The following is a 17614-nucleotide window of genomic DNA, read 5'->3' as shown; positions in this document are numbered from 1 at the left end:
GCAGCCCCTCTCCCCAGGTCTCCATGTCCAGGATGTCCATGAGTTAGAAAGGAATATGTTCAGCTGCAAGTAACAGAAAAATCATAAAATAATGGGGGCTTAAGCAAGACAGAACTTTATCTTTTTCTCACCTAAAAGTTCAAGCTGGCAAATAGTCCAGGGACTCCTTCCTGCCCACCTGGTTTGGGCATTGTCTGTCCCGATCTGGCTCCAAGACTCTCAGTCTTCAACAAATCCTTTTGGCTGTCTATTAAAAATATTTACCAAATCCATCCTCTTCTCACCACCTCCACTGCCAGCACTATCACCAGTCACCTAGACTACTGCAGTAGCCAGCTCCTTGCTGGTCCCCTGCTTCCACATTCAGGCCCTAGACCCCATTGTACACTCAGCATTCAGGGGCTTCCTGTTAAATCCTAACACGGTTTGTGTTTCTCCTCTGCTTGCAACCCTGTCATGCCTTCCTCCTCACTCAGCGTTGAAGCCAAAGTCCTTACCATGGCCTACAAGGTCCTGCGTGGTCTAACCTCCGAGTCCCCTTTCTGACCTCACCTCCAGCTTCTCTTCTTGCTCTCTCCACACTAACCACACCAGCCCCCTTGTAGACCTTGAACAAATCAGGTACATTCCCACCTCAGGACCTTTGCCCTGGCTGTTTCCTTTGGAGTTCCTCAGATATCTAGCTGGCTCCCTCCCTCATCTCCTTCAAGTCTTTGTCAGAGGCCCCTGTCTCTGGGGACTTTTCCTGACCCGTTTAATCTTGCCTACTCACCCCCAACTCCCAGCCCTCCCAGTCTCCTTCCCGAGAAGCCCTCCATGAGAGAGGATATAGTCCAGTATAGAGGGGAGGTAGCGACCTCTACCCCTCTCTGCCCTCCTGACCCCAGCCCCCATTCTGCAAGGATCTTGGCTTTCAGCAGCCGTAGCATTTCCCTCTCACACCCTGGGCCTGCCCAAGGGGCCAGCTCACATTCTCGGCCACCATCCTCACTTCATTTGCCTCCTATATCTCTGGCCACTCTCTTTCATGGAGTGAGTGACAGTAAGGGACAGATGGTCTGGGGAAGGTATAAGGAGAATGCAGCCCACACCTCTGATCCTGAGAGAGAAAACTAGCCCCCTTTTCCAGGAGGGGGACAGGTGCTGGGGCAGGGAACAATGCCTCCGCTGATAGAACTGGCCTGGTTTATAATTACGCAGGAGGTGTAGGGAACATTCCGACCCAAGTCTGCAGGGAGCAAGGGGTTATTAACTATGGGAACATCAGTGCAAGGGATCATTAACCTTAGGACCATCACTGCAAGGGGTCATTAACCTTGGGGCCATCACTAGAATCAGCTCCCCAGGACTCCTTCCTGACATGCATGCTCCTCACCCCCTCCCTTGCTCCCTCCCACATGCCGTGACATCTGTTAAACACCTGCTGTTCACAGGGTCCCTGCAGGCCTCCAAGCAGGGGACCTCATCCCACCTTGGTGCCTCCCCTGGCTGTCCAACACACCCAAGCCATTTTTGGGTCTCAGATGTGTCCCACCAACTCAGAAGCCTCAACCAGCGAAAGTTTTGTTTTGAACTAATGGTGGGGAGGGTTGGGTGTTTTTTTTTTTTTTTTTAATTGTTGTTGGCTGATTTTTTTAAGGTCTTTTTTTTTCTATTCTTTTTTTTTTTTTTTTTTCTTGTCTTCACAAAGCCAGGCCATCAGGCCCATTCTGGGCTTTTCCAGAAGGGTGAGTCTGAGTTGAGGAAAGAGGCCCTCCTTTTTACGAGGGCTTAGAAGGTTGGGGGAGGAAAGGGGGCAAAGGGGTGAAGGGGTGGGTCTTGGCCACCAGATTTGTACCATGTAAATAAAAAGCCCTTTCCAATTTCTCTTCCCCAGGTCTGAAGCCAGTCTTGTAGAAGGCTGGAGTGGATGTTGGACGACTAGAACCCTGGGCTTTGCAGGGTGCTGGGAGCTGGAAGTCTTCACCATGGCCTGCCAGGAGAAGCCCCTGGGGGCTGGTCTACCATGCTGACCAGTGGTTGGATAGAGTGCCTGCTGAGGTCAAGAGATGCAGCCGCCAATTCCTGGACAACCTAAAAGCCTCACAAGCTTCAAGTCTCCAAGGACTCTCCAAATCCCAGGATCTCCCTGCCATCACATCCTAGAATTTAAAACCTGAGAACATCAAGTTCAGGAAAGCTTGGGGATTTCAAAGCCCAGCACCAAAGAAAGCGGGACCCACACTCGCCAGCTCTGTGATCTTGGGCAAGTTGCTTGACTACTTATACCTCCGTTTCCCTCATCTGTATAACAGGAATACAATAATGATGAGATGGAGCTCAAGGGGCCATGGTGAGGATTGAACATGATCACTTGTGAGACATGTTCAGCACTGTATCTGACCCATGGAAAATTCAAGATAAACATCAGCTACTGAGATGATGGCGGATATTTGGAATCCTAAATCCTTGGAAACTGGGGCTTTTCGAAGTAAAAGACCCCAAAGGCTGAGGGCCTCAGAAGCATCAGGCCATGATGTTCCTGAAACAAGAGGGTCAGGGTCCCAGTGGGCCTCTGGGGTTCATCGTGAGGATGGATGCATTAATATTGGGGACCTGCTAGGGACCTTCCCAGTGGGACAGTGGCTGGGTCAGGGCACTCAAGCCCTAAAACGTGATGAGGCGAGACTTTTCTCTCTTTCCTCATTCAGTAACTGTCAGTAGATTCTGGGAGCCAGGGATTCTCCGACTCTTCGAGTCCATGAATTTTAGGGGATGACAGTGGGCTCTCCGCTTTCTCCTCCGTGAAGTAACTTACATGCCCCTCACCCTCTGTGGGAGGGGTGTTGCAGGGGGTGCAGAACTCCCCTCGCCGGGTAGTTCAAGCAATGGGGACCATATCAATTCCATCTATAGGGAAACTGAGGCCTGGAGTAGGGCGAGGCCTCTGGGAACCCAGCCCTATTCTGTCTCTTTCCCTGGCATTTCCCATCCACACATAGAGCTTCAGATTCTCTTTCTTTCCCCAGAGACCCTCAAATATCCTCTCACTCACAGAATGGTGTCTCTGCCTGCCTCGGGTTGGCCCTGTGATTTATTTTAGTTCTTTTCCCTTGTTTTTTTTTTTTTCAAACTCTATACACTTTTGTTTTAAAAACTGTGGTTTCTCATGAGCCCTATTATCTCATTGATACCTCTCACCTCTGTGGTGAGGGGAAGAAATCATATTTTCAGATGACTCGTAAAGGGCAAAGAAAAAAACCCAAAATTTCAAAATTTCCGTTTAAGTCTCATAATCAAGAAAAGGAGAAACACAGAGAGAGAGAGAAAAAAAACTATGAGAACCCCCCCCCACCCCGTGATTATCAGCGCACACACTCATCGAAAAAAAATTTGGATTATTAGAAGAGAGAGGTCTGCGGCTTCCACACCGTACAGCGTGGTTTTTCTTCTCGGTATAAAAGCAAAGTTGTTTTTGATACGTGACAGTTTCCCACAAGCCAGGCTGATCCTTTTCTGTCAGTCCACTTCACCAAGGTGAGTGTCCCCGCTCTCCCCTACCAGATGTGGGCCCCATTGGAGGAGATGGCAGGGAGGTAGGCACGGCGGGGGGGTCAGGGGCCCTCTGGTACAGTGGGATGTACCCAGCTACCGTGATTCCAGCCAGGTAAGGTCTTTAAAAAAATAATAATAGAATAAATGGCAGAAGACTTAAAGGTGAAGTACTTAATGCATGGGCAGGGGCAAAAATAAATGAATTCATCAATTGATACGTAGATGGATAGGATTTTTAAAATATGTCAGCTGCCAGTCTTTATGGATTTCAGAGCTTTGAACAACTTGAAATGCTGTCCAGGTGCAACTGAAAATTTCAACTGCATCTCTCTCATCTCTTTGTCTCTTAGCTCTTGATGCCTCTCATCCTTCTCTGTCTCTCTGCTCACCCTGTCTTGCTCTTTTACATGTTTCTCTGCCTCTCTTTCTCCCGCCATCTGTCTGTCGCTACACTCAGACTCTCTTTCCCCGCATCTCCCCTGGCCTCTGACCATCTCCCCTATCTCTGTCTCCTCCATCTTGACCACACTCCATCGATCTCCTTTCCTCCATCTCTCCCGCTCTCTTTTCTTGCCTTCCCCCACCTGCCTTCCCAGCCAGCATCCAGCCTAGAGCTTTGTACACAGCTGGCATTTAATAATAGTAATGTCGCCGAGGACCTTTACATTTTATGAGAGTGAGCATCAGTTCTGTTCACCCTGGTAGCAGGAGGATTGCAAGGTGCCGGGGCAAGCTGAGCACTTAACTGAACTTTGCTTGTATCGCTTTAGAGGAGACCCTTGGGGCGGGGGGGCAGGGAGCACTTCACACCATTGTCAACCGTAGTTTAGCTGTGTGGACCTACCCCAGGACTGCATGTGTGTGACCAGAGTCCATATTCAGGAAGCAAACAGGTTGTTCAGGGCTGGGGTGAGCTCGATTCTGCAAGCTTAGCACAGCGTTTGGCACACAGTAAGTGCTCACGAAGTGTTAGCTATTAGTATTTCTGTAACCAAATTAGAATCATGCTATATATTGGTTTTGTTCCTGCTTTATTCAATTAACAGTAGTGTTTTTGAAGCTTACTAAAAATTGTTTGAACACATGATCTTTCATGATGGACAAGACGGTCCTCACATCAGCATGAACTTTGATTGATTTGACCAAGTGCCGATTGTTGGACATTCCGGTTGTTTCTCGTTTTTTTCTATAAACATCCCTGACTGCTTCCTTGGATTCCTGAAAAGGGAGTTGCTGGGGCAAAGGGGGCGTGCATTTTTAAAGTTTATGACCCTCTCTGCAAATTCTCCTTCCAAAAGGTTGTCCTATTTTATGCTCCCTCTACTTAAGCTAACCCTAGGTGAGTATTATTATGTTTTAATTATTTCCCAACATGACAGGTAAGAAAAACACATTATCACATTGTTGAAATTTGCATCTTGTGATTACTTTTACTATTTATTGGCCATTCGTGCTTTTTTTTTTTTTTTTTTTTGGTTGTCTGGTCATGTCCTTACTCCTAATAGGGTGTTCATCTTATTTTTCTCTTATTGATTTGCCACAGCTCTTTATTTGGAATGGTTATTAACCTTTCATCAGCCATTACATATATAGCAAATATTTTCCCCAATTCATCATTTGTTTTTTTCTATTTGTTTATGGTGTTTTTTGTGATGCTTATGATGGTTTTATACAGTCAAATAGGTTAGTCTTTTTTTCTGTGGCTTCTGTCTCTGGTTTTGTGCTTAGAAAGTCCTTTCCTACTTGAAAATGAGATAAATGTTCACCTATGTTGGCTTCTAGTCTCTTTTATGGCTTCATTTTTTCCATTTACTATAGAGGTTAAGAGTGTGGGTACTGGAGCCAGACTGTCTGGGACAAACCCAGCGTCACCCCAAGCCCTATGTATGACTTTTAGCCAGGCACTTAACCTCTCCATACCTCCATTTCCTCATATGTACTGCAATGATTATAATAGTACCTTCCTCAGGAGTCTTTGTTTAGATTAAAATTTTTAACCACAGTAAATACTTAGCACAAGGCCTGACACACAATAAACCCAAGATCAGCATTAGGTGTTAAAACTTATATCTTGAATGGATCTGGGCATTTTAGGGTATATGATGATGGTGACATTTCAAACTGGGCAGGGAGGGGTTGTTGGGATAATGGACTGACTATTCACTCAATAACTTTATCTTCTCCCTAATTATCTCAGACACATTTGTTAAACAATCCATCCTCCATGGTCCTCCAGTTTAATGCCACATTCATCACAAATTCAGTTCTCTCCATATGTGGGTCCATGTCCAAGCTTTCTATTCTGTTCTCTTCCCCAGTATCTGTTCTTATACCAGGGCCACACTGTTTTGCTGATTGTTGCTTTGCAATACAATTCAATACCCAGCCATGGGCGTCCCTGGCACCTTGCCCTTCTTTATTCTTGATTATTTCAGGCAGCATCAGTTGAACCAGCCAGAGACCAGCAAATGTTCTTATTTGAGGCAATCCTCCTCTTGCACACATGCACTCTGGCTCTCCATGCATGTGTCCATTTCTCTCAATGTCTCTCACTATCTCTTGTTCTCTCTTGCTCGGTCTTTGTGTGTGTCTCTTTGTCTCTATGTATCCCTATCTCTCAGCCAGTCCCCTGGATAGAGGGGCACTTGTCAACTTGAAGCCCTGCAGACACCTAATGACTTAACCAGACACAGCGTAGAAGGGCCCTGGCCCTTGTCTACTCCACGCCTCTCCGTGCTCAGTGTAGAAGGGCAAATTGAAGACCAGAGATCTCAGGGCCTCACCGAAATGCAGCGGCAGAGTTGAAATCCAAGCCTAGATCTCAGGACTCTAGGTGGGACCCTGGTTCTGGCTCTCTCCCCAACTGCAGGCCTCAGTTTACCCCTCAGCACCCAGAAGGGGGAAGGGGAACCTGGGCTACCATTCCCCCTTCTGCCTTCTCACACGTTGGACCCCAACTTCCCACAGGTTGGACGATCCACGATCACAGTCTGGGGCCCAGCCTCACAAGAGCTGGGCTAGGTGAGGCCCCGGACTCCATAGGTCAGGAGGCCTAGTTGGCCAGAGCGTGGTGATGATGGAGGCATGTCAGTCAGTCAGGCTGTGTGTCCCCAGAGCTGGTGCTGGTCCCCGAAAACCTTGATTGTGGGGCCCCTCTAGAGAGTCTGATGATGGGCTCTGTATTGGCGAAGGCTGAGGCTTTTCCAGCTCCCCCCATGAGGCCCAGACCAAAGGCACACCAGCCTCAACCTCCTCCTCCCCCTGTTGCCATCTCTGGCGGAGTGGCCATGTATTTGGGAACGTTGTTCCAGAGTGGACAGGGAGACTGAGGCCCTAGGGAGGCTGGCTGTGTTTCCAGGCCTGGTAGGCAAGAGGCCCTATGAAGCAGCAAGCTGCCTGACCTTCAGGTGGTTCCAAGGAGTTTGGACACCAGGGACACTGGCCTACACATACTGAGACTTTGGGACCGTAGACCCCACAGTCTGTGGTTTTGAGATTCTAGGATCCTTTAAATCTAAGAAATGCTGTTCTATGATTCTGAGGTCCTGGTGTTATACTATTTGAAGACCCCAGGGGTCCCAGTATCTGTGGAGCCTGCCTGGCAGTCTCAGAGCTTCAAACCTGGGTCCTCTCCACAACCCAAGAAGGGCCAGGTCTTCAGAGCTAGGGGCTTGTCATAGTGGCCAGATGGACATCACCTACCACATCCACCAGCACCCATGTCACCCCACCTGGGCCAAGCCTGCTGCAGGACAGGGCAGCCAGTTCTCGGAACGAAACCTGTGGGGTGGGGTATCTGCCCTCTTCTCTTCCTCCGTGGTGTCGATGAAGCCCGGCGCATCCGGCCGCCATGACGTCAATGGCGGAAAAATCTGGGCAAGTCGGGGGCTGTGACAACAGGGCCCAGATGCAGACCCCGATATGAAAACATAATCTGTGTCCCAGAAACATCCCCCATTCAGCTTCTGAGAAACCCAGTCAGAAAGGGACGTCCCAACAGACAGTGCAGGAAGCCGGCTGCCCAGCCCGGCCCTCTAGGTCCTCTACCCCCAGACAGATCATCTCCATGTCCCTGTCTGAGAATGTATCTATGCTTTGCTGAGTCAGGCCATCCCACATGTGTTTGGGGAGAATTCTTAGCTCTGGCCAAGTGTCCAGGCAGCTTCAGAAGTGACCGCAGGCCAGCCACATGGGCCAGGCCAGAGTGGTGGAAAACATCCATTTGCACCGAAATCGGTATTAGTTTGTTCTGGCTGCTATAACAAAGTACCACAACTGAGTGGCTTCAGCAACAGAAATTGATCATCTCACAGTTCTGGAGGCCAGAGTCCAAGATCAAGGTGTTGCCAGGGTTGGTTCCTTCTGGGGGCCATAAGGGAGAAGCTGCTCCAGGCCTCTCCCCCAGCTTCTGGTGGTTGCTGGCGATCTTTGTTATTCCTTGGCTTGAAGGAGCATCACCCCATCTCTGGCTTCATTCATTCACTCACCTTCTCATCTCACCAGTGCTCTCCCAGGCCCTTGTTCGGAGCCTCCACAGACCCACACTCCTGTTTCTCACGCAGTAATGTTCTAAGCCCCCAGGAGACTAAGAACTTAATACCTGGATTCTCACACTCATCTCCCTCAGCACCACAGCTCTGACAACCACCCCCAGGAGGTGACAGCAAAGAAAGGAAGGAGCAACTGCTCCCCCAGAACCCTTCTATACTCCCCCGGGCTGCTCTCAGCAGCTGTGTGCCCAACTCAGTGCTGTGAGGTGGAATGGGGAGATGGACACACACACACACACACACACACACACACACACACACACACACACCAGAGAGTTTATAAAATGTGCACACGGAAATACTTCCTAAAGAAAGAAGTGGAGTTCTCAAGTCGCTATGGGACTACGGAACTCGGCATCTGAGCATCCCCTTCTGTATAATGGGGTTGGCTGGGCAGTCCCTTCCAGCTCTGGCTTCCTCTCAGACCAGGATTATAGGATCCTGAAAAGCCAGTGCTTCCCTCAGGGAGTGGAAGGTTCTGGGGCTCAGCAGGGGGCCCGGAGCCATTGTGGAGGGCTTTCAAGGTGAGGACAATAGAAGAGCAGGTCTTGCGTGGCTTGGACAGGGAAAGAGGAGAAGGAGTGGGCATTTGAGGCAGGGGGTGTAGCATGAGCCAGGCTTGAGGGCCAGAAATTGGGGTGAACTCTGATAGGGGCTGGGTAGAGAAGCTTCTACAGGCCCCAGCTCAAGAGACCCCGTCTCTCCTCCTCTCTGTCACTTGCCATGCTGGATCCGTGCATGATCACACTCCTGGACTCGCCTCCTTGCCCTGAGATCCAGACCCCCGTATTCAGCTGCCCCCTCAGCTCCTCCACTCACATATTTAATGCCAGACTCTTCATGTCTATCCACACCTGCATTTTTGCACCCAATCCAACTCCCCGCCATGTCCCCCATCTCAGGTAATGTCAGCTCGGTCCTTCCAGCTGCTCAAGCTAAAACCCATGTCACTTTGACTCTCCCTCTTGCCCACTACATCCAAGCTGCTAGCACTGCTCCTGATCCAGCTTCAGATTAAGTCTCAGAATCTACCCACTTCTCACCTTCTCCACTGCCACCAGCCCATTCTGTGCCAGCATCATCACTTGCCAGGACTGTTACAATAGCCTCCTCACTAGCCCCACTCACAGCAGCCAGATGAATCTTTTGAGTCCATGCCTAGTCACTGGGGCAAAATAGGACTCCCAGGAGAAAGTCCGAGACCAGCTCCGGCAAGATGAGCAAACACAGCCTGTGCAGGGTGCAGGGAGGGCTAGAGGCCTGAGGCTTGAAACAGCTCTCAAGTGGAGGGGGAAACAACCATTGCCCGCATAGAGGACACATCCACACCAGGGCTGTGCTAGCGTGGGCAGGCAAGCCAGGTGCTGGACCTCTGCACGTGGGGCATGTGTGGGTATGTACATGTACCTGTGTTCTTGGTGTGTGTGTGTGTGTGTGTGTGTGTGTGTGTGTGTCCAGAGCTGGGGTGCAACTATGGGGCCCCTCGGGACATGTCCCAGCCAATGCCTGCTTTGACTAGAGGAGTGTCCACGTGGTTCAGGTGGTCGAGTATCTCATACCGCCCTAGCACACGTGTGACTCCTTTCCCCTATTGTCTACGCAGCCTGCCCTTGGACAAGGACCCGATGCCCAATCCCAGGCCTGGCAAGCCCTCGGCCCCTTCCTTGGCCCTTGGCCCATCCCCAGGAGCCTCGCCCAGCTGGAGGGCTGCACCCAAAGCCTCAGACCTGCTGGGGGCCCGGGGCCCAGGGGGAACCTTCCAGGGCCGAGATCTTCGAGGCGGGGCCCATGCCTCCTCTTCCTCCTTGAACCCCATGCCACCATCGCAGCTGCAGGTGAGGCCCTGGGCCCAGGATGGGGCAGGCAGGGTGGGGTACCTGGACCTACAGGTGCCGACCTTTACTGTAGCACTGGGCGGGAGGGGGGCTGGCTGGGGCACAGGAAGTGGTTTCTGGGTCCCAGGCAAGTCTGTGACTTATGCAGATGTTGCAGGGCCAAGAAAATCCCCACCTGCCAGGCCTCAGAGATTGGAGGCTCTCCCCAACCTCCCAATCCCTGTCTCAGGAGAGGAGGAGGCCGTATTGTAGTCCCATGAGCATAGCTGTGTGTCCCCATCCCCATGTGACAAGAGGAGAGGACTGGGGCCAAGTAGGTGAGGTGACAGGGCTGAGGCCAGCTCTGCAACTTATTAGCTGTTTGATCTTTAAAAAGTTACTCGATCTCCATGAGCCTCAGTTTCCATACGTGTAAAAGGGGGATGATCATAGCATCTACCATGTGGGCTTGCAGTGCAGAGTATTTGAATTAGACACAGAACAGTGAGGATCAGGATGGCCTCTCACCCACCTGCCTTTCTGCCCAGCTGCCCACACTGCCCCTAGTCATGGTGGCACCCTCCGGGGCACGGCTGGGCCCCTTGCCCCACTTACAGGCACTCCTCCAGGACAGGCCACATTTCATGCACCAGGTATGGACGGTGAATGGGCAGGGAGGAGGGAGCAGGTGGGAGAACTGTGGGGAGGGGCCCCGAGTCAGGCTGAACCACAGCCCACATGTGCCCCCCAGCTCTCAACGGTGGATGCCCACGCCCGGACCCCTGTGCTGCAGGTGCACCCCCTGGAGAGCCCAGCCATGATCAGCCTCCCACCACCCACCACCGCCACTGGGGTCTTCTCCCTCAAGGCCCGGCCTGGCCTCCCACCTGGTAACACCTCAGCCCGTACCCCATGGCTTCACAGAACCCCCAAGTCCCCAGATCCTTGGCTGTGAGCAGTGTAGGCTATTCTGAATTGCAGTACTCTGGGGGTCAAAGGTGTCAGGTCTCAGAGGCTTGGAAACTCCACCCTCCAAAAAACGTCAGGTGCAGAACCTTAAAGATGCAGAATGTCAAAATCACAAAACCACAGAGCTTTACAAAGCTAGTCAAAATGTCAGCACCTGCGAATGGCCGTCTTTAAGCTTCTCTGCCAGAAGCCTGGGACTTTGGGGACAGCAGAGCCCCCTGGGAGTCAGGGTTTTCGAGGCTCAGGAGGGTGGGAAGCTCAAAATGAGAGGCCTTGTGGGCCAAGCTCCAGAGCCCAGCCCACAGCCTCCAGAGGTGCCCTGTCCCCACCCACAGGGATCAACGTGGCCAGCCTGGAATGGGTGTCCAGGGAGCCGGCACTGCTCTGCACCTTCCCAAATCCCAGTGCACCCAGGAAGGACAGGTCAGTGGACAGGGCTGGGAAGGATCCTCGCCCTCCTATCCCCTCCCCTGACACCCTCTGTCCCCCCAGCACCCTTTCGGCTGTGCCCCAGAGCTCCTACCCACTGCTGGCAAATGGTGTCTGCAAGTGGCCTGGATGTGAGAAGGTCTTCGAAGAGCCAGAGGACTTCCTCAAGTGAGTGGCCCAGGCCTGTGCCAGTCCACCGGCCCTGGCTTGTGGGGAGAGGTCTGGGGTGCAGATCTCAGCTCAGGCTTCATCCCAATAAGTAGTAAGATGCAAGAGCTAAACTCTGAGACTGTGGGTTCAAATCCCAGCTCCATCCCTGACTGGCTGTGTGACCTTGGACAAATTACTTAGCTTCTCTCGACCTCAGTTTTCTCGTATGTATAATAAGAAACGTTTATGCTGTTATTTACCCCCATTTTACAGACAAGGAGACTGAGGCCAAAGAGGTTAAGTGTCTTGATCAAAATCTCCCAGTTCCTGAGTGACAGAGCTGGGATTTGAACCCATGTAGCCAGGCTCTAGAATCTGCACTCCTAACTGCTTTGCCCTGCTACTCCTCATGCCAACATGCCAGCCTTATTCCACTGTCCCCAAAGTTCTAGCTCCTCTAGATGGCTGCTGCTGCCTCCCCTCAGTCCCCCCATATGTCTCTCTCTCTCTCTCTCTCTTTCTCTCTCTCCCACACACACACACACACACAAATACACACCACACTACACACAACCCTTAGCAGCAACCCCACATGTCCTGTCCTCCTTGCAGCCAGGCCTTTGCACAGGCCGTCCCTCCACCCAGAATGCTTTGCCCACTCTCACCTCCCTGGCCCATTCTCAACTCACCACACTTCCAACATTATCTCCAGCACTCTGGCCAGGCTCAAGTGGTGAGTTCAGGCCTGACATGCAGTAGGTGCTGAGTGGCATGTGTTAAGGGAACGAGGTGTGTGAGAGGGAGACTGAGGTAGAGAGGGGAGGGGAGCTGGGGCTCAGAGGAGAGAACTCCCAGAGGGTCTGGGCCCTCCCCATTCAGAGCATTGAGCCAGACCAGGCCTGTCGTGGTCACCTGCATGGAATCTTCTCCCTACTTAGGCACTGCCAGGCGGACCATCTTCTGGATGAGAAGGGCAGGGCACAATGTCTCCTCCAGAGAGAGATGGTACAGTCTCTGGAGCAGCAGGTAATGCCAGGGTGGTGGAGGGTAAGGGATAGGGATAGTGCGCAAAACCTTCTGTCCACCATGTGCCAGAAACCAAGTTCACCTGGGACGAGGGCTGGTATAAAGGAAGGAAGAGGAGCGGGCACTCCCAGGGAAGACCGTAGCCTGGGCAAAGATGTGGCAGAGAAGGGCCAGGCTGAGGCCTCATGTTTGTGCCATTTCACAGCTGGTGCTGGAGAAGGAGAAGCTGAGTGCCATGCAGGCCCACCTGGCTGGGAAAATGGCACTGACCAAGGCTTCATCTGTGGTGAGCGACCCCAGGACTGGTGGTGGCAGACTCAGACTGCTGGCGGGCAGGGAGGAGGTCTGCAGGGTGCAGGGAACCTAACCTCACATTCAGGTCCTGAGAGCTAGGGGCCCCTGTCCCCAGCTCCAAACATGCCCAAACCTGGAAATCTGTCCCCCTCTACTTACAAACCCTCTGACCCCGGCTGGGCGTGGTGGCTCACGCCTGTAATCCCAGCACTTTGGGAGGCTGAGGCGGGTGGATCACGAGGTCAGGAGTTCAAGACCAGCCTCGCCAAGATGGTGAAACCCTGTCTCTACTAAAAGTACAAAAAATTAGCCAGGCGTGGTGGCAGGTGTCTGTAGTCCCAACTACTCGGGAGGCTGAGGCAGAGAATTGCTTGAACCTGGGAGGCGGAGTTTGCAGTGAGCTGAGATCATAACACTGCACTCCAGCCTAGGCGACAGATCAAGACTCCGTCTCAAGAAAAAAAAAAAAAAACCCTCTGACTCTAAGATCCCCAAACACTGTGATCCTGAGTTGTTAAAGCAAATGCAAATAGCCAGACTTGCCAGATGCAGGCTGTGTGCCAGCAGGACCAGCTATGTAACCTGCAGGGCCCCTTGTTCAGATTTCAAGATGGCGACCACAGAGCATTAAACAAAGCACAGGGTGCCACATAACCACATAGGTCACACGCCCATGAAGCCAGCCCTGGAGGCCAGGCACTGTTTCTGAGCGCTTTGCTGGTGGTAATTTATTTCTCATGATGCGAATGTACAGATGAGGAATATTGAGGCCAGGGGGGTTTAGGTGACTTTCCCAAGGTCACAGTTGGGTGGTAAAGAGCCCTATTCAACCCCAGTTCATGGTCCCAGCATCAGTGGCCACATACGACATCCGCACCTGCGCTCTAATAAATACGGCTCATGCTGTTTTGTGGGATTCCACCTCAGACTGGAATTTAGAAGAGGGCGTCCTTGCTTTGAAAAACACTGATTTAAAAATAAAGTGGAGCCAGGCGCAGTGGCTCATGCCTGTAATCCCAGCACTTTGGGAGGCTGAAGCGGGTGGATCACATGAGGTCAGGAGTTCGAGACCAGCCTGGCTAACATGGTGAAACCCCATCTCTACCAAAAATACAAAAATTAGCTGGGCGTAGTGACGGGCACCTGTAGTCCCAGCTACTTGGGAGGCTGAGGCAGAAGACTTGCTTGAATCTGGGAGGTGGGGGTTGCAGTGAGCCGAGATTGCACCACTGCACTCCAGCCTGGGCGACAGAGCAAGACTCAGTATCAAAAAAAATAAAAAACATAAAATAAAAAGTAAAAAGTGGGAAGTTTAAGCCTCTGGGTCACCAGCCTCTCCCCCTCCCCCAGGCATCATCCGACAAGGGCTCCTGCTGCATCGTAGCTGCTGGCAGCCAAGGCCCTGTCGTCCCAGCCTGGTCTGGCCCCCGGGAGGCCCCTGACAGCCTGTTTGCTGTCCGGAGGCACCTGTGGGGTAGCCATGGAAACAGCACATTCCCAGGTAAGAATGGTCCTTGCACTACACGGTGCCCCCAAGCTCCTAATCCTGACAGGCTCTGGGTGGAGGGTGCAAAGGAGCTCCATGCTGCCCCTTCCCACCACCACCACCGCAGCTGCTGCCACTCAGCCTTTGGGAAAATGCATCCGCTCACAAAAGCTTCCTTTCAGGATGTCCGTGGCCTGAAAGCCCCCCATATGGTCTCGAGTGTCGGGCCCCTAGCCCTGACTCCCTTGGGGATTGGGGCCATGCCTCACCCACTCTGGACTCCAGCTACTATATTCGGCCATCAGAAGGGAGGGACCCTGCTAAGTAATTCCAGGAGCACCTCCTTTCCTCCCCTGACCAAGGAAAATCGGGGTGGATTCGCCCGAGCTCACCTATCCACTGCTCTCCACCAGGCCTGGCCTGTGGGCTTAGCAGGGATCAGAGACCTTGACTGTCATCCTGGCTCTGCCATTTAACCTCTTGCATCCTTTGGTGTGCAAGTTACTCCGCTTCTTTTCAACCTCGGGGAGAACTATTTTGGCAGAAGTGGTGCAAAGAATAAATGATACAACTTATGTCAGGTGCTCAGCAAACAGTACCTGTGCCCGTGGACACAGGTGTTGACGGTGAGATCTCAGGCCTGTAGACTCACCTTGTAGGGGGAGGGGACAGGGAGCTAGCTAGGAGGTCCTGCATGGGGCTTGATTCATCCCCACCCTCTGACAGAGTTCCTCCACAATATGGACTACTTCAAGTTCCACAACATGCGACCCCCTTTCACCTACGCCACGCTCATCCGCTGGGTAAGCAGGGCAGCTCGGCCCCAAGGAGGAGGAAGACAAAGAGGGGGTGGGGGACCTGCCTCCCAAACTCCTGTCTCCCTCTGAGTGCCCTCAGAGGTTCCTCCATTCCCAAGCCCCAGCCCCAAGGATCCCCAAGCCGTGCCTCAAATGTGACCCCTCATGCTGGCTTCACCCCAAACCTGTCCGCGAATCCAAACCTAAACCACCATCCAGGCCAGAGCATGCCAAATTCTGACCCTAAACCTACCCCTTTCCAGATGTCCACCTCAGCCCCATACCTAACCCTCTCCTGGACCCATAAAATAGCCTAAAGCTAACCCCATCTCTGCACCTTGCCCTAAACGTACCCCAGCTCTTACTCTAACTCCTTCCCCAGCCTTTATGCCAACCCAACCCCATCTCCTTCCCTGGCCCCAACGTACCCCAGTATGTCAATACACCCCCAACTGGGCACCATTCCCAACCTTTCCTTGTAACACCCATCTGATCCTTAACTTCATCACCCCATCCCAACTCCTTCATCTCAGCCTCCCCAATGCCTTCTCAGAACCTTCATCCTAGCGCCACACCTAACCCCAAGCCTGAACCTCACCCCTACATGATACCAGATATTCCCCGACTGTCTCTGAACTGAAACCCTGACCTAGCCCCATCCTGACTGATAGCCTCACTGCAATCATCATCGCTGACTCTGTAATCCCATTCCTGAATCCAAACTGATCAAATTCCCTGACCCTCAGCCTCACTCCACACCGAACCCCACAACTAACCACATCCTTGCCCTGAGCCTAACCACCTAACCATGTCCCTGACATGTAAGATACTCGATAATTCAAACCATCTCTGGCTTCTGACCTAAAGCCAAGTCATCCCATCCCTCACCCCTAGACACCCCACCTGAGTCCACCCCAGCCTGACTCTTAACCCACCCCTTCCCTGACCCTTAAGTTGGCCTGGCCCTTTACCCCTTCCAAATCCTTGACCCCACTTCTGACCCTTCACCTTCCCCAACCCTGAAATGTCACCTCCACAGAGAACCCCAACTCCAACTCCATCCCAGACCTTTCACCTCACTTCAGCCCTAGCCCTGAACAAGACCCCACTCCCAACCTCAGTCCTGATCCCTTACCTAATCCCAGAACAACCATACCCACACCCATCTAACCCTGCCTGACCCGACACTTCACCCCTTTTCTAACCCCATCTTTGACCCCATGCTTCACCCCACATCTAGTCCTGTCCCTGATTACCTGCCCCTACAATTCCGCCCCCATGTCAGATGGCTCGGGGTAGGTCATAGCCCCTCTAAACCCCAACTTTGGGGAACGTGCCCCTTACCCCACCCCCCAACTTCCAGGCCATCCTGGAGGCTCCAGAGAAGCAGCGGACACTCAATGAGATCTACCACTGGTTCACACGCATGTTTGCCTTCTTCAGAAACCATCCTGCCACCTGGAAGGTGAGCTCCTCTGAGGTGGCGGTGACTGGGATGGCCTCAAGTGCCATCGCAGCTCAAAGTGGGCAGGCCTGGGTCCGGGCTCATAGGCACATTGGGGAGGAACGGGATGTGGGTTGTTGGTGGTGGCTGCTGGCCTCAGAGGTTGACGCCCACCTGCTCCCTGTCCCCGGCCTTCCACAGAACGCCATCCGCCACAACCTGAGTCTGCACAAGTGCTTTGTGCGGGTGGAAAGCGAGAAGGGGGCTGTGTGGACCGTGGATGAGCTGGAGTTCCGCAAGAAACGGAGCCAGAGGCCCAGCAGGTGTTCCAACCCTACACCTGGCCCCTGACCTCAAGATCAAGGAAAGGAGGATGGACGAACAGGGGCCAAACTGGTGGGAGGCAGAGGTGGTGGGGGCAGGGATGACAGGCCCTGGATGTGCCCACAGGGACCAAGAAGTGAGGTTTCCACTGTCTTGCCTGCCAGGGCCCCTGTTCCCCCGCTGGCAGCCACCCCCTCCCCCATCATATCCTTTGCCCCAAGGCTGCTCAGAGGGGCCCCGGTCCTGGCCCCAGCCCCCACCTCCGCCCCAGACACACCCCCCAGTCGAGCCCTGCAGCCAAACAAAGCCTTCACAACCAGCCACACACAGCCTGCCTCAGCTGCTCGCACAGATTGCTTCAGGGCTGGAAAAGTCACACAGACACACAAAATGTCACAATCCTGTCCCTCACTCAACACAAACCCCAAAACACAGAGAGCCTGCCTCCGTACACTCAAACAACCTCAAAGCTGCATCATCACACAATCACACACAAGCACAGCCCTGACAACCCACACACCCCAAGGCACGCACCCACAGCCAGCCTCAGGGCCCACAGGGGCACTGTCACACAGGGGTGTGCCCAGAGGCCTACACAGAAGCAGCGTCAGTACCCTCAGGATCTGAGGTCCCAACACGTGCTCGCTCACACACACGGCCTGTTAGAATTCACCTGTGTATCTCACGCATATGCACACGCACAGCCCCCCAGTGGGTCTCTTGAGTCCCGTGCAGACACACACAGCCACACACACTGACTTGCCAAAAATACCCCGTGTCTCCCCTGCCACTCACCT

General features: G+C 52.8%; 1 protein-coding gene across 1 annotated transcript; it reads left to right on the top strand.

Moving 5' to 3' along the window:
* Nucleotides 1-691: 691 nt before the first annotated feature.
* FOXP3 (forkhead box P3) lies at nucleotides 692-17507 on the top strand. The gene is made up of 11 exons (XM_003807260.6): nucleotides 692-3516; nucleotides 9688-9919; nucleotides 10650-10788; nucleotides 11203-11290; nucleotides 11360-11464; nucleotides 12385-12472; nucleotides 12678-12758; nucleotides 14117-14267; nucleotides 14979-15055; nucleotides 16413-16514; nucleotides 16695-17507. Exons 1-11 carry the CDS (start codon nucleotides 3317-3319, stop codon nucleotides 16842-16844), a joined length of 1413 nt encoding a protein of 470 aa, XP_003807308.3. The 5' UTR covers nucleotides 692-3316; the 3' UTR covers nucleotides 16845-17507.
* Nucleotides 17508-17614: the final 107 nt, after the last annotated feature.

The sequence above is a fragment of the Pan paniscus genome, chromosome X, assembly GCF_029289425.2.
Source record: "Pan paniscus chromosome X, NHGRI_mPanPan1-v2.0_pri, whole genome shotgun sequence".
Classification (NCBI taxonomy): Eukaryota; Metazoa; Chordata; class Mammalia; order Primates; family Hominidae; genus Pan; species Pan paniscus.
This window is presented reverse-complemented; position numbering and strand designations above follow the sequence as displayed.